The sequence below is a fragment of the Pipra filicauda genome, unplaced genomic scaffold, assembly GCF_003945595.2.
Source record: "Pipra filicauda isolate LSUMZ 115617 unplaced genomic scaffold, ASM394559v2 scaffold3_size10097308_pilon, whole genome shotgun sequence".
Lineage (NCBI taxonomy): Eukaryota > Metazoa > Chordata > Aves > Passeriformes > Pipridae > Pipra > Pipra filicauda.
The window spans coordinates 9975688-10002978 of NW_024104532.1; the positions used below are offsets into that span (position 1 = coordinate 9975688).

Genomic DNA, 27291 nt, shown 5'->3' on the forward strand with positions numbered 1-27291 from the left:
GCTTTGTCTGTACTAGGCATTTGCCTTGGCTCCTGCAGTCAGCACTTTGTCACGTGTGTCTGGCATGCCCTGAAGTGGGAATAGCATCAGAGGGGTTTGCTCCTGTCTCTTGCAGACACCACGAATGACTTCTCCTCTCTTCATCTGGTCTGTATGAGAGCATATGTGAGTTAGCAACTGATGAGGACAAGAGCTGATTTAGACATAAGGAAAGTCTTTCTCTCCATTTCACCCGTGGAAATAGTGTGTGTGTGTGTGTATATATATATATATATACACACTTTATTTAAAAAATATATATCTGTAAGGTGTACTTTTGAGTCATGCTTAGTACTCATATCATAAGTCTTTCCTTAAAGGCTTCCTCCTTGCCCAAGGAAGCTGCCCAGCTCTTGCAGGTGTGTTTTGAGCTGACTGTGTGGTGACTGCTCTTGCAGTCGCAGTTTGGCAGAGGCGTGTTCCGATGGGGATGTCAACGCTGTCCGGAAGCTGCTGGATGAAGGACGAAGTGTAAATGAACATACTGAAGAAGGGGAGAGTCTCCTTTGCTTGGCCTGTTCAGCAGGATATTATGAATTGGCACAAGTAAGTAACAAATACAATCAGGACTAAACCTTTGTCTGAGGGGCCTCTTTGATAGGCAAACGTTTTAGTCCTTCTGATTATTATAATTTTTTGTTATTTAGAGTATAAGTCAGTGCAGCTTGTTATGGGTTTCCAGTTATTGCTTGGGTTTTTTAATGGAAAATGCAGTCATATGTGCCTTTAGGTTGAAGGGACTTAGCTGAGGAATGAATCTTATGTTTTATGATGCATCTACTTTTCTGGCATTGTTCTAGATGCAGTTCAGCTGTTCTGCCAAGCAAGAGGATCTAAAATAGCAGCAAACCCAAATACTACAATTGGTTCCCTTCTAAAAACTCATGTGTCAGTCACACAATCCTTTTTTTTTTTTTTAATCACATTTTTATCAACACTGCATTAATTTCTGTTAATTTTGGGGCTGTATTGCTTCTGTATGTAAGGGCAGAATTTGTGCTACCTTGATTATGTTCAGGTGATAGTTCTCAGAAAGTGAGAGCTCAAAAAGCTTTGTGTTTTGGTGCCAGATCAGAAGACAGGGAGAGAACTGTTCACCTCTGAGCTTGACCCCTGGGTGCTCTGGTCATTAATGCAAGTGGCAGTTCCTGTGCTGTCACTCTGGTCAGCGAGTTGCCCTGTGACAACTAAAAGCAGAAGGTTGGTGTTACAATTTACTGACTGGGGTGAACTTTCTCCCAGGTGCTGCTGGCAATGCACGCCAACGTCGAGGATCGAGGGAATAAGGGCGACATCACTCCCTTGATGGCAGCTGCCAGCGGGGGCTACGTGGATATTGTTAAACTCCTCCTTGTCCACTGTGCAGATGTCAATGCACAGTCCTCCACAGGTAACTGGGCAGTTAGGAAGACTGCTGTCTTAAGCCCTGTTTTTGTCTGACACTTTCGTTCACAAGAAAACGTGACAGAAACTTAAGAATAGGCCAGATCCACAGCAGACATGTTTAGGGTCTTAACTGGCCATTATTAAAGATGGTTTTTAACATAAACTCTAATGGAAAGCAGTGAAAACCACTGTGGTGTTAGATAACCAGAAAAATACATGAAATTTAGCTTTTCTCATTGATACAGTCCAAAATTACCCAGTAAGACACATCCAATCCAGACCAGTTATTTCTGCATGGTGCTTTTTACCAAAGAGGGGTTACAATTCTTCGAGCATTGAATGTTCTCTACATTGCTGGTGCTTGATCACAGCTTAACTAACCTTGCTGAGAGCATTAACCTGCAGCTGGATTGTGTTAATATTAAGACAGGATTTAACCAGAGTTTTAAATGATGATGTGATGGAAGGGGCTCTCATGCAAAGTCCTTCTCTGCAGGGAACACGGCTCTCACGTACGCCTGTGCCGGGGGCTTTGTGGACATAGTGAAGGTGCTACTGAAAGCTGGTGCTAACATAGAAGACCACAATGAGAATGGACACACCCCCCTGATGGAAGCAGCCAGTGCAGGGCATGTCGAGGTTGCCAGAGTATTGCTGGAATACGGTGCAGGAATCAACACTCACTCCAACGAGTTCAAAGAAAGTGCACTTACACTCGCATGCTATAAAGGTATTGTCTCTTGCCTTGTTTTGTGGTTTTGTTTGAATTTATTTGCTAGGATTCGTCTAACTGAAGCTTCCAGCCATACTTGGAGTATTTTCTTGAGAGTTTTGGAGTACTGGGTTTTTCTTTTAAACTCAGTATAACAAAATGCTCATCCGTGGCGAAGTGGTGCTAAGTCTGTGCTTGTGTCCCGATGTGATGGACGTGTGTTTGACATGTTGCAGATGAAAACTTTTAACTGGCTGTGTCCAAACTGGTGCTTTGACACACTGCCACACACCCTTCCCCCACTACCACATTCCCTATTTTATTCACGTTCCCCTCACCAACAGCCTGTGAATTCTGAAAGCATCTCTGTTGGTTCTTCATAAAATGTGAAGTCGGAATGAGTGATCCCCATTAGAAATACCTAATGGGGTGAAAATGCCACCATTATTACTGGTTTCTTTTCCTTCAGTATAATTTTGGAGGATGACTGTGAATTCTTATGGATTATGAACTTCTAGGGACTTTTGACTTAATTTCTTTTGCTTAAAGCTTTTATTTAAAGCTTCTATATAAAGTAAGAGTGCCATGGTAATCCAGTGTACTTCCAAGGTTTGTTTTCCAACACTTGCTTTTGTATAAATAGAAACTCTAAGGATGTGGATTATTATCATAGTAACTTTAGGCTTTGCCTTTGTGATTAGAATTGGAGGACACATACTCTGTATAACCCATGTGAAAACTTGTACCTGGATTTGTCATGGCTTTCCTGCAGCATATGGTAGTTCCTTACAGAGAAATTCCAGTGACAACACTCCTGGATGTGTCGGAGCATCATTCTTGTTTCTTGTGACCTAAACCTTAACAGAGTGATGGAATCTAAAATCTTCATTGACTAGAGATGTCCTGTGTTATCTTTGGCAAGATAGTTGAGCTACCTTGTTTTCCTGTCAGTTTATGGAAGACTAAGTCTTGCCTTGGAGGAGGATGCTCATTGAGATGATAAAAATTTGTAAGGGGCAAAGCCTGAATTGACATAAGCTGTAATTGAGTTGAAAAAAAGTTTTGGTAAAGTTCAGCAGAAGCTTTTAAAAACACTGTCAACTGAGCAGTATTTTTGGGAAAGGCTGTTTGAAGTTTGCAAATTACGATGTGTAAAGATTGTCATAGCAAACTACGAAAATCTGAATTACTTCATTCAGTGTCTTGTCTGTACTACCAAAAGCTGACAATGTGAAATGCTCATTTGTTTCGATGTGTTTCATTTGAAGGCCATTTAGATATGGTTCGTTTTTTGCTTGAAGCTGGAGCTGATCAAGAACACAAAACAGACGAGATGCACACGGCGCTGATGGAGGCCTGCATGGTAAATACCTGTGTTTGTACTGCTCCCTCCTCTGGGAGAGAGGAATGCAGGAGGTGATAAAGTAAAGTGAGCCTCTGCTAACAACTGGGGGCTGCAGGGGAGGGTGTGTGTTGTTATTGTAAGAAAGGCTTTACTGTAGCTCCCGCAGCTTCTCAGTCTAACTGCTCACAAGGAAAAAATATTGTAATTTTGGGGAGGGGTAATGTGGTTTTTTTTCAATGCTCCCTGTGTGAAGTGTGAGAGTGATTAATCTGCAGTGCAGTGAAATAGGAGGTGGAGCCCAAGTCACTGATTGTTTTTTTAAAGCATAAGTGTTACATTCCCACCTTTGTCTTTATAAATAAGGTGTCTCAGAGTATCATGGAATGACCCTTCCAGAAGTGCACTGAGCTGGATGATTCATGCCTTACTCTTGTTCTTTCACCACTGCAGGAAGTGTTTTGCATGAAGAGATGACTTGCTTTCTTTTAGATTTCTGTAAATGGGGTTGTGAGGTTTTTCTTTTTACCTACGGTTTTATTTTCAAAAGTCATTCAGTTCTTGGCCAACTCCTAATTGCAAAGCATCCATTGAGTAAAAAATTCCCAATCCAAGAGCATCATCTTCATAAAGAGTGTACTGTTGTGTGTCAGAGCATGTCTGCAACCAGTTTTGCCCAGACCTTGGGTGACCTTTTATCTGCTCTCTGAGCTGGGGAACTTCTTTGAAGAAAGGACAAGGACCTTGTTTCCGTAGGAAGCACAGTGAAGAGGGGGAAACGGAATTTGCTCCCAGGGGCCTGTAATCCTTAGAAGACAGGCTGCAGTGTTCCTCCAGGCTTTCTAGAGCTGGAGGATCAAGTGTTCTTTCAGTGCAGTTGTGAGGTGATGATGCAAGAGACCAAGGTCAGATTATAACATGGTGAGCTGTGTCCAAGTCTTCCCATAGCGGACTGGTAATAGTATCCCTGAATAGTCTTCCCTGTAGCAGAGCCTGGTGCCAAAAAGGAATTCAGAAGGACACAGTTGCAGTGGGTATGTGCTGTCACCTAAAGGAGATTGCAGCATGACTACAGACTAAAAGTTTCATCAGCCCACTGTTCTGTTAGGTTGGGTTTTTTGTTGCCCTTTTTTTTCCTTTCCTGGTGAAACGATCAGAGCACTGGCTTGACTTGCAGGCTGTGAAGTGCCTCGCTTGGGCAAGACAGTCGTGAGGTTTGTCTGCATGTTTTTAGCTCTTAAGTGTTTCAGACTAGGTGTTCTGACACTACAGACTGTGTATTGACCTTTAAAAGCAACAGAGAGGAAAGTGAGCCTTTGAAGTCCCAGCTCCATAAGAAGGAATTTGTTCCTTGTTATAGTTTGGCTGCAGCCTTGCAGAAGAGAAAAATCCACCACATTGTTGTGGCTGTTCCCAGCCTTCACCTCTTTCCATCTGATGGATGTGGCAGGTACAGGACCCTGAGGTGCCTGGTCTCTGATCAGCAGTTCTGTCAGAAGTGCCTCACAGCTGTGGTGTGTTTGGGTCAGGACAGTGCCACACTCAGGGTAATGCCTTTCATGAGGTGGCTGTTGGCTCTTAGCCACATTCTCTGAGAACAACAGCCTGTCTTTAATGTGCAGCCTTGATTGTTGTCAGTCTCAGGTTATGTATGACCTGATTCATGGTGAACTTAAGTACTGATGGGAGGTGCATGTTTGATCTCCCTCTTACCCCCTTTCCTGTAGCTCTGTGTTACCTGTTTGAGTTACTGGCTGACAGTTCAGAACGATGAACTGGTAGTTCATTTGAAGTTGCTTCTGTTAATGCAGAAGAAATTCTTTAATTTTGGGAATTAGTGGAATTCTGAGGTTTATAAGTTGTTTTTTTTTTTGTCTGTAGAATCTGTGAATCAACTACAGAGAAAATCTTTTTTTCTGCTGCTTGTTTTGAGGTTTAGTCATGGAGTGGTTGCTTGTTTGCTATCTCTATTACTGTTGTGTCCCAGAAGTTGTGCTGGATATTTAAGAAAGTCTTATCCTGTAATTTTTAAGAAAGAAAAAAACCCCAACATATATCTAGCTCTCTTTCCCTCATGCATTTAAACCTAATTTAGATGTAGGTGGAAACCTGAGTGTCAGTTAAATCCAAGTATTACAGTAACTGTCATAATTGAACCATCATAAGTAAAAGGTTCTGTCTTTCTAGGGTCATTTTCAGAACTAGTGTGGTTGTGTTTTGGACTACAGCATCAAGTGCCTTCCATGGTGCCTGACCCCTGGGTCCCCTTTGCTTTGCAGGACGGACACGTGGAGGTGGCACGTTTGCTGTTGGACAGTGGTGCCCAAGTGAACATGCCCGCGGATTCCTTCGAGTCCCCGCTCACTCTGGCTGCCTGTGGTGGGCACGTGGAGTTGGCAGCTCTTCTGATCGAGCGGGGAGCCAACCTGGAGGAGGTCAATGATGAAGGTTACACACCTCTGATGGAGGCTGCCCGCGAGGGCCACGAGGAGATGGTGGCCTTGCTGCTGGCCCAGGGTGAGATCCCATTGGGAAGGGCACAGTGTGATCCTTTGCCATCACATTGCTCTGATGTCGCTGCTGTCCCCACAGAACAAAGCCCCCCAGACTTTGGGAGGATGAGCATTCACCCTCCCACCCCGTGTCTGGCCAGACCAGTAACGTTTTGTTTTGTTTCCCTTCCCAGGGGCAAATATAAATGCACAGACAGAAGAAACACAGGAGACAGCCCTTACCCTGGCGTGCTGTGGAGGCTTCTCTGAAGTCGCTGACTTCCTTATTAAGGCAGGAGCTGATATAGAACTTGGCTGCTCAACACCTTTGATGGAAGCTGCTCAAGAAGGTCATCTTGAATTGGTGAAATACTTGCTGGCAGCAGGTATGTGTTCAGTGCAAGTGATCAAGCCCACAGAGGTCATAGACTTGATATTCTGTGCAATTGAGAAGATACCTGGCCTTGATAGTGGTGATGTTGTAACAAGAAACTACATTCTCAGATACTTTAGCAAGAAGGAGAAAGCATATGTTGCACCTCAGTATTGTTTGATACTTTTAACAGAGGAAAGTGCCTCCTGGAGCACTGGATCCTGCTCCATATCTAGAAAGCATCCACAATCATGAGGAACATTGTTTCCAGCTATCTGCATTTGGGACAAAATTTTAATACAGATAATGCTTGGTTTTGCATCCTACTCCAGCTCTGACTGAGCCTGGCTATCTCATTCAGTCACCCTGAATAACCAGTTCTGTAGGAATTGTGCCCTGAGAAGTAGTGTGCAAGACAGATCCTGGAACGTGCTGAATTTCTGTGATGAGTGAGTTTTACTGCTACATCATACAGTAGTAAATTAAATCTTGCTGGAGTTGGGGCAAAGCGATGCTTCAGTGTTCACCTGCCAGCTTAAAGTTGGTGGAGTCTGAAGTGTTTTGCTTAAAATAACAATTTTTTTGTATTTTGGAAATCTTCCTTGTTGTGGAAAGGGATTAGTTTGTATGCTCTTTCCTAAGAATAAGCATAAAATTATCTGGATCTGTAATTCTAGAAAGTAAAGCTCCCTGCTCATCGAGGGACAGTAACAACTGTGCCACTTTGTGCAGTGACACCAACATGTGACCACCTGTCACCAGCTCCCTCGGAACGCTCCCTGCTTGCACTTCACTGCTGATAGTGTAGAAAGTTAATTGAGGAGCCTTGTTTTGGCATCAGGGAGTCTCTAAATATATCTCACACCTTGAAAATAAGAAGCTGGCTAATCGTGTTGGCATCTCTTTTTTTAAGAATAATGTGTTACTTATAATTTATAGTTTTCACAGAGCTCTGGTGTATGGGAAGCCAGACAAATTTTTTCAAGAAAGTGGTTTTAAAGCAAATGATTTTAAAGAGCAGGGAAGAAGGGAAATTTGTAGGAGTGTATGGTCTTGTTGTATTAATACTAATTCAGTGACATGCATTTTGTCTGGTTTCCCTTGGCATACAGCTCCGGGTCAAATGGATAGTCTAGACAACTGTCTGGATTCACTTTTATTTGCTGTAACAACTGAAATCCTTCTTGCTGTAGAGGGACTGTAGGAATAATTGAGCATATAGGTTTAAGTGTTTAGATTGTCAGTCATGCTTTTTCTCCTCAGAGTATTTTTACTATCAGAGCAGTTTTTACCATGAGAACAATGCCCTTGGACTGTGGAGGCTGTTGGTCAGCAGGATATAGCTGTTCTCAGAGATTTTTGTGCTACATCTGGTATGAAACACTTGCTAAGGCCATGTCCAGTAAGAAGCCAATGTTGTGTTTGTAGGAGCTAATGTTCATGCCACCACAGCCACGGGAGACACAGCCCTGACCTACGCCTGTGAGAATGGACACACAGATGTGGCAGATGTGCTGCTTCAGGCTGGTGCTGATCTGGTAAGGCCTCTGCTGGGTCTTGGGGGGAAAGTGCTTTAGTTTCAGACTGTATGGCAAGCCCTGGGTGCTTAGACAGCAAAGGAGGCACTTTTAGCAATTAAGATTCGTGTAAGGGTGTGAAAAGAGGCATGAAAGCAGTTTTTTTTGAAGCCTGCATCTTCTGTTTGGTCTAAAAAATAAAAGTTCCTATGGGTGATCTTTCATCCATTAGTGAAGAGCTTTAGCTGTAGCTTACACGTGACAGCTGTTTATATTCATTTCAGTATAATCCAGAAGTTTAACTGTTTAGCAGGATATATTTCTGTGTTGCCAATAGTCATTATGCTATTTTATTATTCCCAGACTCCTGTGGATTAGAGTTTACCTGCTCCACTGCTCTGGATTTAAAATGTTTTAGTATTAGGAACTACTACTTCTCTATGTCACTCTGAACACTGTTAGACTCTTAACTTTTGCAAACTACAACACAAAACCCCAAATGAAGCAATGCCTTTAAAATGAGCAGCATAATCTGATCTCTTTTTATTCTAACTCTTGGGTTTAGCACATTGCTTTCCCTGTGTTTATTTTCTGTGATGTAAGTTGTTTGCTTAATTGCCTTTTTTTCATATCATGTAGCAGGAGACCCAAAACTGCCTCTTCACCAGCTACAGGGATACAACATTTGGCTTTTAATCAGTAGAAAGCTATTGATACATTAGTCTTCCAAAGGAGTTTAGGAGCCTATGTCAAACAAGGCTTAAGATTGTTCTTTTGGTTGCCTTTTTGTTTTCCTCCCACTGTTCTCTTTCCCCCTCACACACAGTCACTGCTTCTGTGTTTTATTTTGTTTGGGGAGTGGGTTGGGGTTTTGGTTGGATATTCTGGGATTTTTAGTTCCTTTTAAAAAAACCAAGAATGCCAGAACAGTTTATCATTGAACCTGATAAACTTAATGAAGTTACTTAAATTTCATTCTTTAATGAAGTTTTTAAAGTTTATATTTACAACTGTGAAAAAATTAATGCTGTAATTGGGAATAATATTTCAACTCTTCTTTGGTTTATACTTTTTATCAGGCTTTACTAATTTTTCTGCAGTAATGTTCTGCTTTATTTGTTCTTATCAGGGAGAAAGGTCATGTTAATGGAGGGAGGGATGTGTGTTTGTGGGCTTTTTGGCTCACGTGCTGCACTTTGCTCAATTCAGTGTTGGGTACTGAGCATCAGCCACTTTACTAGAGGCAGAATTGGGTTTGGTGGGTTTATTTGGTGTTTAAAAAAAAGAAGTTGAAGTGGTTGGTTATATAAAGGTATAACCCATAGAGTATCTCACTGGGGAGAGCAAAGCCTCAAATGAATTAAAAAAAAAAAAGAAAAACAAAATGCTATGCATAAACTTTTAAAAACATGCAAGAGTTGCTGCTTAAATATCACTTCAAATTCTTGGAATTGTCATTTTCCCCTTCCCCTCGCTCAGGTGAGCAGTGCTTGTGGCCATCAGCACCTGGTTCTGACCAGGATTGCTGAGGACAACCTCGGGCCTTCCTAAAGTGAAGCTTTATTTTACTGCTTTTCTTGTACTGCCAATTAAAATGTGGAGCAGGCAAGGAAAACAGAGTAAGGCAGGGAAGGAAAGTTGCTTTGAAAGGAAGACCTGCCACGTAAATCTGTCAGTTCTGACTTCTGATTGTAAGAAAGTGGGGATAAAGCCTGTAAAATGGTACATGAGGTGCCTCAGGTTTGAAAGTTTCTGTTCAAACCCTTGTGTTGCTTTGCATTATTGAAAGTTGGGAGCTGTTCTGGGTAGATTTGTTATCTTTTCGTGGGGTGGGGAAAGGTTTGAAGGGCATTACTTTACTGCTGGGTATGAAAAGGCTGCTTTGGCAGTACCATGGGAGATCATTCCTCTGGATTTCAATTTTGATTTATATGAGTTTAGATGATTCTGCCAAATTGTCCCAGGAAGTTGGGAATCAAATGAAGATCTGGACTTAGACTTCTAGTTTGTCTGTCTTTGTCCACCTAATTTTACTCTCCTGCTGGTGCTCAGACACAGCAACTGAAAGTACATCTCCAGTTGCTTTTCTTCCTTTCCTTTTTCATCCTGCAACTCCTGTCCTTCCTGGGATTGCTTTCACTGTTGTTTCATTGGAAACTTTTGTTATCTCTGAGGTTTAGACACGCAACATCTTACCCATTTTGAGGAAAATGCTGGTTAAGTCTTAAACTCTAAAGTAAAACAGGGCTGAGGGCTGTTCTCTGATTTCAAGGATGAATGGCACCCATGGATTCTAGATTGAGGAAAGGAAGTTGATCTTTCTTTCCCAAATCCTCTTGAGCTAAAGGAACAATAAAAACACTGGATGTCAAAATCTGTCATGATCAGTTCTCCCAATTCAGAGCTTTTGTTCTGTATTTGGAAAAGCATATGATGTGTTTTAAGACCTTGGATCTTTCTTGGCTTCTCAGGGGTCTCCTCAGTTGTGAGGAGGTTGGGACTGAGAGGGATTTGAGGTACTGGCTCTGAGCCTGCAGGTGTGGAGAGGAGCCTCTTGGGTGCTGGGTTATCCAAGTGGGCAAAGGGCAGGAGGTGTTTCTGTCAGAGGGTTTCCTTTATTGTGTTAATTGAAAACTGGCATCTTCCAACTGTGCTGAAGTTACCCAGCTCACACTCCTCAGCTGAGTCCTGCGTGTTGCTCCTGCCCAGTTGAGGTTTCTCAATCTAAAACAGAACCTTGAGCTAAAGTTTGAGCATGTTCTACAGTGAGGGTGGGGAGGCCCTGGCACAGGTTACCCAGAGAAGCTGTGGCTGCCCCATCCCTGGAAGTGTCCAAGGCCAGGTTGGATGGGACTTGGAGCAACCTGGGCTAGTGGAAGGTGTCCCTGCCCATGGCAGGAGGGTCAGAACTGAATGGTCTTTGAAGGTTCTGTCCAACCCAAACCATTCCATGATCATTTTATGATTCAGAGTTTTGTCTGAACTGGGAGGGATCATCACCACCACGTCTCAGCACAAAGCAGGTGTTGTTCTGGCAAGTGAAAAGGGAACTGTTGCTTTTCAGGTGCTGATCCTCTGGCCTAGGTATCAAGTATGTAATTCAGTTTGGGCACCAGTGAAGACCTTGAGAGCTCTGTTAGACTCATGAAGCAGTGTGGCTTTGTAAGAACCAGAAGTCAAAGAAAGTGATGTTTGGGATGAACTTTCTCCAGTTTGTGGTTAATTTTTCTGTAAAGCTCTGCAGTGACAAGTTGTACTAGAAATGAGCAGTGTCAGAGTGCTCATCTGTGTCTGTCTGCTGGAGAGCTGCTCAACCCTCTGTGATACTTTGATGAATTTGTGTCTCCTTGTGACTGTTTGTTCCTGAACTCTGGCTTGTTAACAATTCCTGAGTGCTTTTCTGATGCCCTTCTTTTAGGGATCTTTTCCATGTCCTTACAAAGTTGTCCTGTCAAAATCTGTAGCAAAACTAGCTGGCAGGCCTACACCTTTCCTTGTTAATATATGCATTTTGAAATGAGCTTGCTTTTGCCAAGTATATGAATGACTTAATCTGAGGCACAGCTGAAGCCTTCAGCCTGTGATCCCATCTGTGCCGTAGTTGCATTCTAGTTCCCCCATCCTCATCAGGATTAGGGATTTCCAGGGTCTCAGCTTGAGCTCCTGCCACTGGACCAGTGTAAATTTTATTTATTTGCAAACTTTAAGGGGGGACAGAACACCTACTTTAGGTTTTGTGATTAAGAGGAGTACAATTCTGGAGATTGGAACTCTGAAATATGAATGGATAAAAACACTTTTGAAAGCAGCCGTATGGTTTAAAAACTTCAGGGAAAAATAACCAGCACTTCAGTAATACATTTATTTACCTGTGTGGCAAGGATTGTCTAATCTCAAAGGTGAGAGGATAATATTTCCTAAAGGAATTCTGTTTTTTGTTTCTTCTTTGTGTCTTTCCTAGCAGTCACCTTCATCTCAAAGGTTGTATTAAGACATGCAAGGTACATGTGTGTTCCCACAGGAACAGAGTTAAGGACTGTAAGGCTCACAAAGAGTATTGGTGATATTTAATGGGAACTGATATCCTGCTTTTAAGCTGTCTACCTTTCAATAAACTAAAAGGGCCTGTTTGGATTCCAGTTCCCCTTTGAGGTAGAATCACATCCGGATGAAAGGAGATTCTGGTCTCCTTTTTGAAGGTGACACTGCTCCTGATAAGGTGGTTACATCTTTTCCTTTTTCAGTGAAAGCAAGAGAGAGATTGTTCTGTTTTGGACAGCAAGGAGATCCCAGCTTTTCTCAGCTGGGCCATACATAAAAGAGCTTTAAATTGGGATTTTCTAATCTAGGCTTGCAGCTGTACATGAGGCTCTGCTGCACAGGAGAGCTGATCTAGTGATGGAGTTTACCTTTCTACTACAAGATGTATGGGAGCTTTTATGGTCAAATAGAGAGATGGAAGAGAACCCATGAGGGCAGCTTCCTCCTTGCATTTCTCTCATTTTACACTGTCAGGCTCTCCCCAAAGCTCTTAAATACTTGTTAAAATTCCACGTGTGGCTTTCTTTTAAAAGACTAAAACTGGCTACCTGGCTTGAACGTAACTCTAATAGCAAAAAAACCTGAAACACATCAAACTGCCTCTTAATTCTTCTCCTATGATACAATATTTTTACAGGCAGGTTTCTGTCATGGCAGGGATCGTTGCTTGGCCTTCAGCTGATGGCATCCCTCACACTAACGTGGAGACAATTTGCTGGGGTTTGTTCTTATAAAACAAACATTTGCATATATTTTATATAAATACAAGGAAGGAAGCATATTGGAAAGGTGATGGGGGATGCTTTTGGACAACTTTCACGTTCTCTGCCCTGATTTTGATTGTCCACTGAAGCTAAAAAAAGAGATAGATACAGATATAGGTAGGTATATATATAATCTTTGGAATTCATGATTATTTGAGGTAAAAGACAGGATGTGAGTAGACAAAGGCACTGCACTGGCTCAGCTTCTTATTTTGGTGTGTTCTAGATGTCTTCCCTTAAAGCTTGAGTTGGTGCTGTCTGCAAGCAGTTATTAGGGCTAAAGAGAGTGCTGGAGTCAGAGAATTAATTTCATCTTAAAATAAAATATGCATTTCTGCCTTCCAATGTGAAAAATACCATCAAAGTGCCATAAGTTTTGAAGATCTACAGCAGGTGGGCACCCAAATGGTTTGGTTTGGCTGGACTGATGGCATGTGTGGTGCTGCAAGGATTGGAAGTGTGTAGTAGCTGAGGATCAAGTTCTGCCTGCTCGAGGAAATGACAGTTGGTTAAACTGGGCAGAATCACTGCATTGCATTTAAATGAGGAATCTTCCTGGCATCCGTGTTTTAAGACTTCCAACAGTGAAGTCTGTTAGGAAGGCAGAATGCTGTAAATAATTGCACCTTACTGCTAGTTATCTGCTACATCTGAATGCAATACAGGGTGGCTTTCACCACCTAAGATGGCCTAAAATAAATTTTGCATCTTGCCACCTTTGTATCAGTGGGGATTTAGAACTGGGTACGAAAGAGTTCGGGCAGCAGTGTCCAGGTCCTGCTCAGAGCAGAGTGGTGGTCAGGAATTCTTTGCCTCCACAGCTGCTTTGGGAGGGATGTGCCAGCAGAACCAGGGCTTTGCTGTGCTTCAGGCACACAGCAGCCTCTGACTTTTTAGGACCTCTTGGCAGTGGCTGAGGAAGGAAAAACTATGCCAAATACCAGAGTAAGCATCAGAGCTCAAGGGCATGCTGCTAATTCTTGCACAAAGCAGGGCCACATGTTCACATAATTAGGTTTACATGTCCTGCAAATGTTTCTGCCATGCAGACAGTCCAGAAATGTGCAGGTATTTATTGACAGTCAAGCAATCATTGCCCTGAGAGGGGAATCTGTTTGTTTACAAAAAGGGCAAGTGGCTTCAGTAATAGGTCTGTAAGGTTTTCTGTCTGCCTGTGTGTGCCTGTGTATTGTACTACTGAGTAAACATAGAAATCAGAGCACTAATGTGGGGTTTAGCCATGTGTTAAAGCAGGGGTGGACAGTAACATGGAGCTCTCATGAAGGCCCAGGAGCAAAGCAGGAGAAGGGGCTGGGATGGGCTTGGATTGGTGCACAGGGCCAGTTTCCAACAGAACATCCAGTCAAGAGCTTTCTTCCTCAACTTTATGAACAGAAAACTAACTTAAAAGTGCAGCTTGCAACCAAAGCAAGCCATATGTCAAAGGACATATGCAGATTTTTCGGGAATACTGAAACTATGGGAAGGAGTTGAGTTGTTCTGTCAAATCTCTTCTTGTCTGTATTTGTAGGTAGCAGTTTCATCCACTGTCAGTACTAAATGTTAACTTTCATTTTCAGATGTACATGCAATTACAAAGTAAAGAGTGAATTTAGAGCTTGGCCACCCAGATATTTTATTAAAAAACCCGTGGTCCTAATATATGATTGATCAGAGTGAATATTATTGGATATAGGATAATATTGAATATAGAGTGCACATACAAATGTTCCCAGGAAGGTTATGTTCTCTCTCCTTGTTCTGCAGGAGGGTTGATACCATTAGTCAGCATTCTTTATGGTATTGATCATGTCTACATGGCAGGCACATTGTCTGGTTTGTAACTGCTCTAATACAGTTGTATTCAACCACATCTTTCCAGTATTCAGAAACTTTTTAAATTAGAAAGTTGTTCTTGTCACTCATTCCCTTTATGTTGGTTTGTATCATCCTTTTGTCATCTTTATTCTCCAATCCTCTCAGTCAGAGACTTCTTGTGACCTGCAGTGATTTGTCTCAGTTTTGTTACTGATCCTCCTCAGTGTTTGCAGTTTTGCAGGTCTGGGGGGGCAGCACGTGGCAGCTCCAAACCGTGGCACAGCGGTTTATGGTTATTTTACACTTCCTGATTCTGGGTGATATTAATGTTAAATACTCCTTCCTTTTTGAGGAGAAAAGTTACTGTTCTCTTATATGTTAAGTGTTTGAACACTGAAATACAAAGGGGTGTGTAAGGAGGGAAACTTCTTGGTGTGATACCTCTTTTTGATGGTGTAATTTAGTATTTAAGGTAAGATGAAAATCAACTCCAGTCAGTTTATATTTATTATAGCCAGCTTATAGATCTACTGAGACAGGTACTTCTGGTCCCATCACAAGAAACCTCAAAAGCTGAAACAGTGATATATTTTTTGACCATTTGTACATCTGTTTTTTCTTCCTTAGGAGCATGAATCTGAAGGTGGGAGAACCCCACTCATGAAGGCTGCACGAGCTGGTCATTTATGCACTGTGCAATTCCTTATTAGCAAAGGTAAAATACTAGTTTTAATAACTGTTTAAAAAACTTAAAATGCCACTTTACAATGCTTGCATGTTTGTGATCCATGTTCACAATTGTTCTGGTTAAGTGTACAAGGGCATTTGTCAAACCCTTAAGGGTTTTTTGAATTTCATGTAACTCATGATAGAATGAATCACAAAATATTTTGCTAGTTACTGTTCCTACTCTGTTGTATAAATTAATAGAGAGATTTGAAGCACAGTAAATATTTTAGTTTCTTAAAAAAATCACTCCCTCCTTCAGAAAAAATACAGCAAATAGAACCTGAAACAGTAGCAATTGCACCACGTAGTGATGCTGTTCAATGCTTAGAATGAACATTTGGAAGTTGTGTTCCCTTTCTCTTACCACTTCCAAGCCCACTGTTACTGTTTTAGCTGCCTTGTCTTCCCAAGGTGAGGAGGAGGGGGGTGTGTAGAAGCCAATCAGTTATTGAAAATCCCTTGCTTTAGAAGCGTGTAAGAAATAATAAGATTAGAAGAGTAAAGTTTATCTCTATTCCACAAAATACAGTATTTGTTGAAACTTTCTTTTGGACAGAATTTCCTCGTGTCTAATTCCAAGATCATCTCTTTCCAGGTGCCAACGTGAACAGGGCTACAGCCAACAATGATCACACAGTGGTGTCCCTGGCCTGTGCTGGAGGTCACCTGGCCGTGGTCGAGCTCCTCCTGGCTCACGGGGCAGATCCTACTCACCGGCTCAAGGTACCCCCTTACAGCTCTCCCTTACCACAGCTACTGAAAGAACCACAGAACTCAATTAATGGAGTAGTAAATTTGCAAATTTAAACCGTAGAATCATGTCTCACGTGCTACACCAGGGAGCAAAACTCATCTTCTGGCTTTTTATTTCCCAACTCTCACTTCAGGATGGCTCAACGATGCTCATCGAAGCCGCCAAGGGAGGACACACAAATGTGGTTTCTTACTTGCTGGATTACCCCAACAACGTGTTGTCAGTTCCTGCAGCAGACTTGTCCCAGCTCACACCTCCATCTCAGGATCAGTCTCAGGTGAGGCATGAGGAGTTTCCTTAAAATAGCACCATCAATGCTGCAAATGGGCACTTCCTTAGCAGTTAATTTAGGTGTAAACATAGACAGTAAAAGGCATTTTTAAAAGTCTGCATGCAGGACAATGACAGAGTGAGTTGGTGTGACCTGCAGGGACCTGAAGAACACATGAACTTTGTTCCCTTTTCTGCTCCTTGGACAGGATAGTCCCAAACCTAGAATCTCAAAAGAATAGTATTTTTATGTCTGTGTATGCTCAGTATTTTGTTTCAACAGTTCCAAGCCCTTGTGACAGCACCCCTCAAATGGTGTTGCTGATTTTGTTTGTTATATGAAAGAAATTTTTTATGTAAATTCAGAGTTCTTCAGGGAGAGGTAGCTTTCTAGTGGAGTTAGTTGAATAAAAGCCTAGAGGAGTTTGGGATTTCGTGCAGAGTAACACAGTTAACTTTGCCATATTATCCCCAATAAAATAGCTCAGGGCAGGTCATACCAAGAGGTAGCTTAGCATGCACAGTTTGGGGAGGGTGCACTGGTGTGTGCTGTAGATCTGTATCTCTGTATCAACACTTCACAAGGTCTGGTCCATCAGCAGGTGTTTTAGCTGAGTGTGTGTCTGTGCCTCTGTTTGAAGGTTCCCCGTGTCCCGGTGCATACGCTCGCTATGGTTGTACCTCCCCAGGAGCCTGACAGAACCCCTCAAGAGAACTCCCCACCTCTCTTGGGAGTGGTGAAAGGTCAGTATGTAGCCCCTCAGAGAATATATGTGGTTTGGAAACTGGTAGACTGGGGACCATTTTATTAGAGCTTATGCATAGTGTAGCCCCCATCAGTCCTTGAACACCTCTAACGAAGTATGACTTAAAACTATTTTTCATAGTGCATAGTTTTTGCTTATTTTCCTGCATTCTACAGCATAGCAACCCTGGTTATTCTAATCTTATTATGCTCATTCTAATTTATTAGAATTATGCTTATTCTAATTTTTTGGAAGAAAATGCTTGTGGTAACTGCCATAGTGCAGACTGATAAAAAAAAAGTTCATCAACTCTAGGTGCGGTGTTAATTTTTGAATATTGTGCATTGGTCATCTAGAATAGTTACAGCTGTTATCCATGAACTTCATATATCAACCTTTTTCTGTTTCTACAGTAGCAGTGCAAACATGTTGGCACTGCAAAATGCCAATGCAGATCTACTTTACAGGAGAGTTTTTGTTGTATGTTAATAATAGTTCTCTTGTAAGTAATCATAATATCAGGGGGTTTGCTTTGAACATGGTTGAATTGACTGGTTAAAACTACTTGCAGTCATTAAATGGCATTCAGGAAGTTTGTTTCCAACTGTAACAAATTCGGTAACAAATTCTTCACCGGTGCTCAGTCAGCTCAGAAAGAGAAGCAGATTCTGAAGTGCAAAGTTACAAACTGCAGCTCCTAATGATCTACAGTTTTGGATGGGGATCTTAAATACTGCAGTATCCAAAGCTCTGTTAGCTAGATCTGCTTAATTCCTTTGTTTGAGGAAGCACTGAGCACTTCCAGGACAAACAAACAAACAAAGAAAAACCCCTTAGAGACACAAATGAATAAAGAAAAGCATCATGTACCTGCTGGTGTCTGAGTGTGCAGCCGTGCCCCTCTCCATGCCTTGTGTGTGACCTCTCAGATGCACTTTGTCTCATTTCCTAGGAGGTACAACAATTTTGGATTTCATAAAAATGAGAGTACCAAACAAATGAAAAGAATATACAACTTGTGGCTCAAATAAACCTGCAGAAAGCTATTTACCAGCACATGAGCCCTTCCAGTTCAATCCCTGTTAGCACTGCAGAGTGGGAGTGTTCTGGGAGCACGTTTTGTGGTGCTTGGGAGTCACTGAGGGATTAGTTGATGCCAAGTCAGAAGACTGAAGTTAAAAGCTTAAATTTTCCTGTTATTTAATCAAATTACGAAAAGCAAATAGCTGACTGCAGTCTAGGAAACAGCTCTCGTTGCAAACACCTTATTGCCAATGTCAGCACATCCTTAGGTGTGTTTTTTTGCAGTACTGTGGTGTTGGGATTGGCACAGAGAGACCTCATTGTTTGCAGTGGTGGTTCAGGACATGCTTCATGCATGTCAGCAGAACTCATCTGTGCTGCATTTCGGGAGATGCAGCAATCCCAAACGTGTCAGCATTCCCAAAAACCGTGTGCAGAGCTCCCGTGTACCTCAGGTCTTTACGGGGAAATGGTGTTTTTGTGCTCAACACTGTGTGCTCACTGCAGGGCAGAGTCAGTGCTGTGCTGAGCTGCCATTTGTGACTTGTTACCCACACGTGGCTTCAATCCAGCAGACTTCAGCACTAAACTTCTTGGGAGGCAAAGTTGAGGTGTGTTCATTATTTCCAGGGTGGGGGGAGCAGTCAAGTTCCTGCATAACAAAATACTTTACCCTGGAGAAGACATTGCTTGCCTTCAGTTGGGAGTAGCCCCTGAGTTTTTGTATAAATTATGAACTACTGGGAGTCAGGGGAGCTGCACTTTGCCTTCTCAGCCTCAGCACAGTAAGATTTATTTTTTAGGGACCTGTGTGAGTTTTGCAAGAAATACAATAGTGACATCTTGTTTTATGAGGAGGTCTTGGCAAGTCAGATGTAAAACTTGAACACATTTAAGTGTCATTGTTACAAGTCAGATATGACATGAGGTTTTCCAAAAGAAATTGATGGTCTGATTTTGAATTATAGTATTATTCTTCAGTAAAGCAAGAAGGCATATGGGCTCATTACCATTTGAATAATTATTTTGGCAGAGGATTTAATATCAGTGTTTAGCAACTGAAAAAAAGAAACACTTCAGAGCTGATAATGGATCCAGAGAGGCTTAGATAAAGGTTGCAGGCCAAGATAGTACTTTGGAATGAACTGAAGAAAAAAACAGGTGAAAGAAAAAGCAGTTCATGGGACTGACCAGACCTCAACTCCTACCTGCTTGGGAAGGACTGGTTTTAGTACACTTTATTTGTCATGTGTCTGTTGTGTCCATGTAAAATGAAATCCCAGTGCAGTCCAGCTCTCTGTGCTTCCATGGGGAGAGGCAGGACATCCCTTCCTTGGCAGGTTGTACCTGCTGCTGCCCTTGTGGATTGCTCAGCAGGAATTGTGGTGCAGCAGCTCAGCACAAAGAGGTTTTTGGATGGAAAACCCAAAGTGTGCTGTGTCTGCAGGCCCGAGGGTCTGTCCTGTGTGACCCCCCTGTGCTGCAGCTCCACCTGCACCTGCTTTTGACTAATGTAAGGTGTTTTTCAACACATCAGAATTTAAAGCAGTCTATTTTTGGACACTGAGATATCAGGGGGTTTGTAAGCTTTTCCCTAGATTTGTTTTAGATCATAGTTATTCTGGAATTGTGCTTACAAATTAACTAATTGGCCTTGCCTGAGTGCTTACAACCTGCCAACATGCTGTCATTAGACTTTTCCACTGTTGTGGGCAGTAACTTGCAGCGTTTTTCGTTTGGGGTGCAGGTTTTTTTTTAGAATTCCACAAGACCAAATAGGTTTGTTCAAGTGAAAGTTGCCCACATCTGCCTTTAATCCCTATGAAGGAGGTCACAGTTCCCTTAAAGTCAAGTAGTCCTTTTGAAATCTGTAGGCTTTCTAAGTTAGTCTCTCAATATATGGTATTCCCTGGATCCCTGTGCTAATTCTAACAGTCTGATGGTGTGGAGAAAGAAAAGAAAGACCATCTCTGTGTAACTTCAACAGCTACAAATTCAATTAATATTTTTTACTCCAATATCTGACTTTTATGCCTAATACTGAGTTGTATATCCTGGCAGAGATACACTGTGTGATTTAATTGAAATAGAGGCCAGGTTAACAGCCAAACTAGGAAATTATATGGCTTTCACTGAGGTGAAGGCATTAGAAAGGCGAGCTGGTATTCCTGCTTTTCCATTCTGACTTCTTCCAGACTTCTCAACTGCACAGTCCAGCTGCCTGCTCGTTGTTTCATGTGCTTCAACATCTGATCAACTCTTACCACTTCCTCCTGGAAATCTCCTGCCTGGGTCAGCAGCTGGCTCAGGAGTCTGGGAGGAGTTCCCAAGGGAGATTTCACTGTCTGTGCCTCCTGGCTTTCAAACTTTACTAACACTTTCTTTGTAGACTTAAAGACTTCTGCTGCTCTTCTCTGTGAATCCTCAGCAGTGCAGGCAGGTGATTTAACACCAGGGCATGTGTAGGTCCCCAGGAGCACAAGTGTGGAACAATCTTTTCATGGTGGTTTGTGGAATTCTGCTCCTTTGAAGCCTCAGTCACCTCCTTACCACTGACTAATTCAGTTACATCTTAGCAATTTTCCAGTTAGATACCATGAAGCCACCAGAGGAAACTTGGGAAGAAGACTAAGATTGGAAAGTAGCTCAAATTTTTGAATGGCTGAAAATTGAGTTCAGTTTGGCTTGGATTTATCCATTTAGCTGTTGCCTGTTGGATGGCATTGCAACTGTTCCCTGCAATTTTCCATAGAAACAGCTGCAGAAGTGGCAGAGACTGGCAAAATTACTCCGTGGCTCCAGGAGGAACATAGTGAAAATACAAACTCATCTCAGCATTCAGCCTTCCACCACTTGTCCTCTTCTTTATAAAGAATTCAGTATGTATTAAAAACCATGTAACAGATGAATTTACTTGGGAAAAGTAGGCTATTTTTTTTGCCAAATTGGCCAGATTATATAATATTGTACTTTGCACTTGTATGTATGTGGAGTTACTGATTGTTTCTCCAGGTTCTTAGAGCTGAATTTCTGACTGATATGAATTTACAGTTAAACACAGTATTTGCATGAAAATTCAATATTGAGTTCATCTTACTCCTGTTAATGAGGCTGGTGAATTTTCATTGCAGACTGCAAATTGAACTGTCAACTTCTGAGTGAAATCAGATTTTAAAAAGAAAAAAACCTAAAGTGCAAGAACAGTGGACAAGCAATGCTGTTAACAGAGCACAAAGATGACATGGTGGTTCATACAGATTTATGTAACAGGGTCTCCAGCTGAATGGACAGATGTGTATCACACAGCTGACTTTTTTCTTACTCTTTTGTTTGTTTTTTTTTTTATGCTGGGAAAACCTTTTGGACTTTAACTGTTTGGATTTGGATCCACTTTTTTGTCATTTAACAACTTCAGAAACTTAAGGAACCATCAAGTCTCAGAATGTCATTTCATAAAATGTAAAATATAACAAAACTGAAAGGGCATATAAATTAGTTCCATCTTGGGAGAAGTGACATTCTGTGGATTATAAGTCAGGGCTAGAAGAGCAAGTTCTATGAGAATCATAACCTCTCAGGAAGAAATAGGGTGTCAGACTTGTTTATAGGCAGCAACACTATAAAGAGTGAATGTGTTCTAAGCAAATTTCAATTAGAAGAGTTCAGTTGCTTGGGAGAGCCACCCTGAGGAGTACAAAACTGAAGGGTATTTTTCCCAAACTCCTGCTCACAATGTTTAGGGCCTTTAAATGTTGTTTGCAGCCAGAGGCATTAAAACCTGGTCGTGGTGTCCTCCCTGCATGTTCCTGGCTGCTCCAGAGACCAGGAATGATGCCTGGGAGAGGCTCATCAGGGTCAACAGGCTGTTCCAACTCGAGTCTGTGGGAGATGATCTGCAGTGTGTGGGAGAAGTACAGGAGATTGCCTTAGGAAACACCTGTCCTCCCTGGAGGGAGTGGACATGGGAGAAGGGGATGGGCAGCTGTGTTTGGGCAGAGTAGATCTTACCCTGAGTCCTGTATGTTGGTCAGAAACTTGGCTGAAGACATGTGCATGCTCTGCAGGGATCATGGTGAGGTTTAGCTGGGCAGGGTTGGACCAGAACCTGCGGGAATATGGAAATGCTGTTCACAAAATAATTTGGGAAACGGTCCTTTCCTTACTCTGGGGCTTTCCTGGCACGCCCAGAACCACTCTGGGTTTTCTGACAGCTGAACAATCCTTTGTCCTGTAATCCTGGTACCTGGGGGCAGGTGGTATCTGTGTAGCAACATGTGGATTTCAGTGATCTTCAGTCTAAACAACTTGTTTTCATACTAAACAAAAAGTCTCCTAAAAGTATCCAAAACAGTTGCTTTAGCCAGATTGGCTTCTTAATGTTGCTAGATGTGATTTTATGGTAGGTTGTTGTGTGACTGATGCTTGCCCCAAAAGACAGAGGTATAAAATAAATTTTAAAAACAGGTTGAAGTGATTATTATCTGGCCTGTGATTGGATTCTTAAGTCTTACTGCACTTATGTATTTCAGAAGTGAAAGTATAAAGTGGCTTGTTCATAACTGCATACTGAAATGGGCACAGTAGTTGTCACGATATTGTAATATAGAAGAGATTTGGATAAACCAGGAAATCACTCCTTCCAGGACTATAATATTCTATCCCAGTGTTTGCATATTCAGAGCTACCAACAATGTCTTCTCCACCTCTGGTCTGACCTGTCTGTCCAGGTGGACACGTTGGGTTTAGCAGATCTTTCTTCCTACCCCTCATCCTCTTCCAGTCTCCCCACAGTTACAGGTTGCAGCTGTTTTCTGGCCTGGAAAGGGTGACCTGGAACCTGAAAAGTGGCCCTGCTAACAATTAGAAGCTGATTAAAGTAAATTTCCTTGCCTCTCCTGGAACTTGAGAGCCCAGCTCTTCACTTGCTGGTGTCCTAGCGCCTGTTTTCCAAAACTCTCCCATCTTTCCCTGCTGGTTCCCGGTCAGAACTGTGTCTGGGATGTGCTGCCTGCTGGGAGCCCAGCCCTGGCTCCTCTGCCCAGCCCAGCTCTCAAGGTGGGGTTGTGTTTCTCCTTTTTGCTTTCCCTTGTGCTCCTAGAAAAGCTTTCCCATGCCAGGCTTGTTTTCTCCCCAAGTCAGACTTGAGAGGGACAACATCAGTACTTTATTCTGGGGAGCTCTTTGCCCTGCAGCTCTTCTTTCCTACAGAGTAATGAAAGCTGTCCAGACCTGCCAGGTTGTGGGAATGCCTTGTGTTAGGATGGGAATGACAGACACAGGAATCTTAGGGATGACACTGAACAGAGCGGGGCAGAGGGTTCCCATCTCAGCTGCGGTGGGAATTTGCAGTTTGGTCACTATAATGTTTCTGCTGCTTCAGCAGTGGAGCAGCTTAGTTTCAAAACAAAGATACAGACAATCCTTTCAGAGATTTCTTTTCTGGTGAGTGCAAATACATATTTCAAGAGTGGTCTCAAAAACTTATAAGTTACACCGGTTAAAATGGAAGGATAACTCTGTAAACTCTGAGTGCAGGACAAAGCCAAACAGCCATGGGTTACAGCAGCCAGCACAGAGCAAGGGATTGCTGGACTTCACCCAAATTCCTTATCTTCTGCTGAGAAATGGTCTGGGGGCTCATTTATGCTTCAGAGACAAAATAATAGTAGTGGTGGGGAGAGGTGCTCAGCTGGAACTACTGACCTGCCCAGAGTGTGGAGCTGGAGGAGGAGCATCCTGAAGGGTCTCCAGTGGCTGTGGGATGTCGGGCTGTTACCTGGGGTTATTGAAGGGTGGCTGTGGGATGTTGGGCTGTTACCTGGGGTTATAAGGTTCTTGTTTTTCCCACTAAAATTAGATACAGTTTGCTTTCACTCCAGCAAGTCTGGTGAAGGTATTCAGCACAGAATTGGTTCAATTCTATTTCTGTAAGAGAAAAACCTCACCTTTGTTTGTTTTTACAATTAGTTCCTCCAAAAAAGGTTCATTTCAGAGTGAGGTGTGTGTGACTCCTGTTTTGACAGCAATGCAAGATGAAGTCATTTGTGAATTAGTGTTTTGGTGAAGGATGGTCTAGAGAGAAATAAAACTGTGTTTTAGGAAACTTTATACTTCCAGAGCTAGTAACTTATCTGGGACCTAGTTCTTGCATCCAGACTTTGACTTAACTGTGTGATGTTTAGGTAACTTTATTAAACCCTGGCTCAAACTGTACGTAATTTTAGTTCCCTTGTAATGATTAATTGGACAAGTCTGCTCTGTAAACCTTCAAATTTTCTTCCCTTTTTTTCTGAGGCTTCAAATATCGCTGCTTGGGTATAGCAAATGAGTTTTAGTGCAGGGAATTATTTGATCAGGCTAAAACCTTCCAGATTTTTAATTAAAGTTTCTGACACTGAAGTCGTAATTAAGATTTTAACACGTGATAGATTCCTTTTAGCGAGATGTGAGTGGAGTTTCCCAAATGTGGCTTTCAGGAAAGCAGCCATGAGTTTCCTTGAGGACAGTCAGCACTTGAGGCAGTGCTGCCCTGGCTTGGTGGGCCTTGGTGAAGGTTAGTTTTAAGGCCTCAATAGTGAATTGTTAATAGAATTGTTCAGAATAGAATAGAATTGTTCATTTGTTACTGGAGGGGGAGGTGAGCAAGTTGTTGTTAGTTTTGTCTCAGAACTTTAAAAAAGGTGCTAAAATTTCACAATCCATTTTTATGCACTAAGTTTGCAGTGGCAGATTCTGTTTGGAATGTGAAGGTGAATGTAAAGGTAATGTAAAGGTGTTTGGAGAAATCCCAGTTCCAAGTGCTGATCTTATTGTCAGGTTAGTCTGCTCTCAACTATAGATTTGTAAACTTGCTGTTGGAAGTCAGCCTCTGGAAAATACTCTCAGTTTAATTGCTCTGCACACACAGAAGAACTTTGGGAACTCAGTAAATTATGTAAATTGCCTTGCTCTTCCTGCTGATTTCCCTTCCCAAGTGCATTGTCATGTATGTCAGAAACTGTAGAGGCTCCTTATTCCTTAAGATTAAAATAGCTGTTCAAAGGGCCATGAGGATCAGTATTGAAAATTCCAGCTATATTCTTTGTCCTCTCTTGTCTTAACATGGAGTGTAGGGTTTGCCTTTCTGTGCTTTGCCAGATGTGCAGTGTTAGTTGTAAAGATTTTTTTAATTTTTTTTTTAATTTTTTTTTTTTTTTTTTTTTGGTGGGTGAGAGGGGAGGTTTGGGGTATCTTCAGCATGGCATTTTTTCAAACATTTTTCATGTGCTTAGGTGCATCCAAGCAGAAGTCAAGTTCCCTGCAGGTAGCAGATAAGGACCTACTGCCACCTTTTCACCCATACCAGCCTTTGGAATGCATAGTAGAAGAGACTGAAGGCAAGCTGAATGAACTTGGACAGAGAATTAGTGCTATTGAAAAAGCACAACTTAAATCATTGGAATTAATTCAAGGTGAACCTTTAAATAAAGATAAGATTGAAGAACTTAAAAAGAACAGAGAAGAACAAGTACAGAAGAAGAAGAAAATATTGAAGGAGCTGCAGAAGGTGGAAAGGCAGTTGCAGATGAAAACCCAACAGCAGTTTACCAAAGAATATTTGGAGACCAAAGGTCAGACAGACACACCACCTGCCCTGCAGCAGCAGTGCTCACTTACAGGGGTCTTCCCAGAAGTGGAAGCCGATAAGGGTCTGCCAGAGGATAACTTTTCAGGGTTACCTCAGGTTGACACAATCTTGTCTAAAGATGACGAGCAACACCAGTCTCCACCACCTGCTGAACAAATAGAGTTTGTCCCCATCCAGCCTTTGCCAGCACCGCAATGTAATTTTTCTGGTAACTTAGGTTATAATGGGACAGAGTCTCTTGAACTTCAGAAAGCATTAGGGAATCAGCAGAATGTAGGACAGCAGCAGCAAATTGCTGGGCAGGGGCTCTTAGTTCAAGAACCAGACGGATTAATGGTTGCCACTCCAGCACAGACGCTTACCGACACTCTTGATGACCTAATAGCAGGTGGGTTAAGAAATATACCTATTTTTGCATTAATTTGTGTGCTCAGTTTCCCTCTCTCTCCTTCCCTCCAAATACGTCTTGGGGTTTTCCAGTTTGGGAATACTTGCTTGAGAATGAAGTTCCTGATTAGTGCTATTAATCCTAACAGTGACTTCCAATTCTAACATGAGACTTTTAAATACCTTTTTTTTTTTTTCTCCAAAGTGCAAAACTTCCTGTACTGGACACCTGTTTTAGCCCCTTTGGCCTCATCTTTTTCTGTGCTTCTTTATAAAGCCTCGTCATTCGTAGTGCCCATTAGGAAACCAGAAAGCATGGCAGATTTGTATCTTCTGTAGAATTTTCTGTGCAGGCTTATACCTCAGTGACTTTCTTCCATGTGATAGTCATCTCTAGAAAAAAACCAAATTGCTGTCACTTGTAAGGACAAATGTGCCCCTCTCCTTGCTGCTGGAGCTTAAACACAGCCTGGAATCCACACACAAGTGCTCCGTTCTGTGATGACTTATGTTTGCAGAGTCCCCCCTAAAACCTGGTTGTATGGGAATATCTGCTGGTTAGATGTTCCACATGGCAAAAACGTGTCCTGTTAGCTGGAGGAAAAGCAAAAACCCCAACATCCTTCCAAGTGTTGATACAGTGTGAAGAGGAGTGAGAGTTCCCACACATCGGGGTGTTTGAGTCCCCTCGTGCAAAAAGAGGGATCACTTTGGGTCACTTCATTTCGTGGATTTGACTAGGATTGAGGTTTGCTGCTGGAGGTATGTAGGATATAGCCAGTGTTGTTTGGTCTGTAGTTTTGCTTTTTTTTCTTTTTTAATTCAGTGTTTTTCAACTTTTCTTTGTGCCTTGTGCCTGTGCCCCTGCCCATTATTTTCCTGTCTGTCCCCCCCTGCCCTTCCCGTTTCATGGTTGGTGCCCTGTCCTCTGAAGTTTATGTCGAGGCTGTAGAAGTGTTGGTGAGATCTGTGGCCAGCCATTCCTGGGAGCCTTTGGAATGGCAATTGCATCAAGCTCATGCAAGTTGAGACCACCTGTGACTTTGCAACCTCCCATGGAACCCACAGGCAGTGGAGGAGTGTGGGGTGCTGGTACCACTCCCATCTGCTCGCTGGTGTAATTCCAGTAAAGCCTCTTGTTTTGTAGAGCATTGGTGTTAGTTCCCCCTCTTCTGGCATCTGCTCCGTGGTGCTCTTCAGAATACTCGGCCAACATTAAAACATTCTCAATTTTTATTACTCAAAATTTTAGTACTGGAGTGGGTGAGGAG

General features: G+C 42.3%; 1 protein-coding gene across 11 annotated transcripts in view; it reads left to right on the top strand.

The window, feature by feature from the left end:
• LOC113990713 (ankyrin repeat and KH domain-containing protein 1-like) overlaps nucleotides 1–27291 on the top strand; it is a 99896-nt gene that overhangs the window by 37675 nt on the left and 34930 nt on the right. For all 11 annotated transcript variants that reach the window (XM_039385186.1, XM_027726414.2, XM_027726382.2 and 8 more), the window contains exons 4-15: nucleotides 438–585; nucleotides 1282–1429; nucleotides 1922–2155; nucleotides 3406–3500; nucleotides 5759–5996; nucleotides 6166–6357; nucleotides 7773–7882; nucleotides 15112–15199; nucleotides 15809–15936; nucleotides 16101–16244; nucleotides 16879–16981; nucleotides 25278–26021. In XM_039385186.1, coding sequence (XP_039241120.1) covers nucleotides 438–585; nucleotides 1282–1429; nucleotides 1922–2155; nucleotides 3406–3500; nucleotides 5759–5996; nucleotides 6166–6357; nucleotides 7773–7882; nucleotides 15112–15199; nucleotides 15809–15936; nucleotides 16101–16244; nucleotides 16879–16981; nucleotides 25278–26021 — 2372 coding nt within the window. The remainder of the gene's footprint in view (nucleotides 1–437; nucleotides 586–1281; nucleotides 1430–1921; nucleotides 2156–3405; nucleotides 3501–5758; nucleotides 5997–6165; nucleotides 6358–7772; nucleotides 7883–15111; nucleotides 15200–15808; nucleotides 15937–16100; nucleotides 16245–16878; nucleotides 16982–25277; nucleotides 26022–27291) is intronic.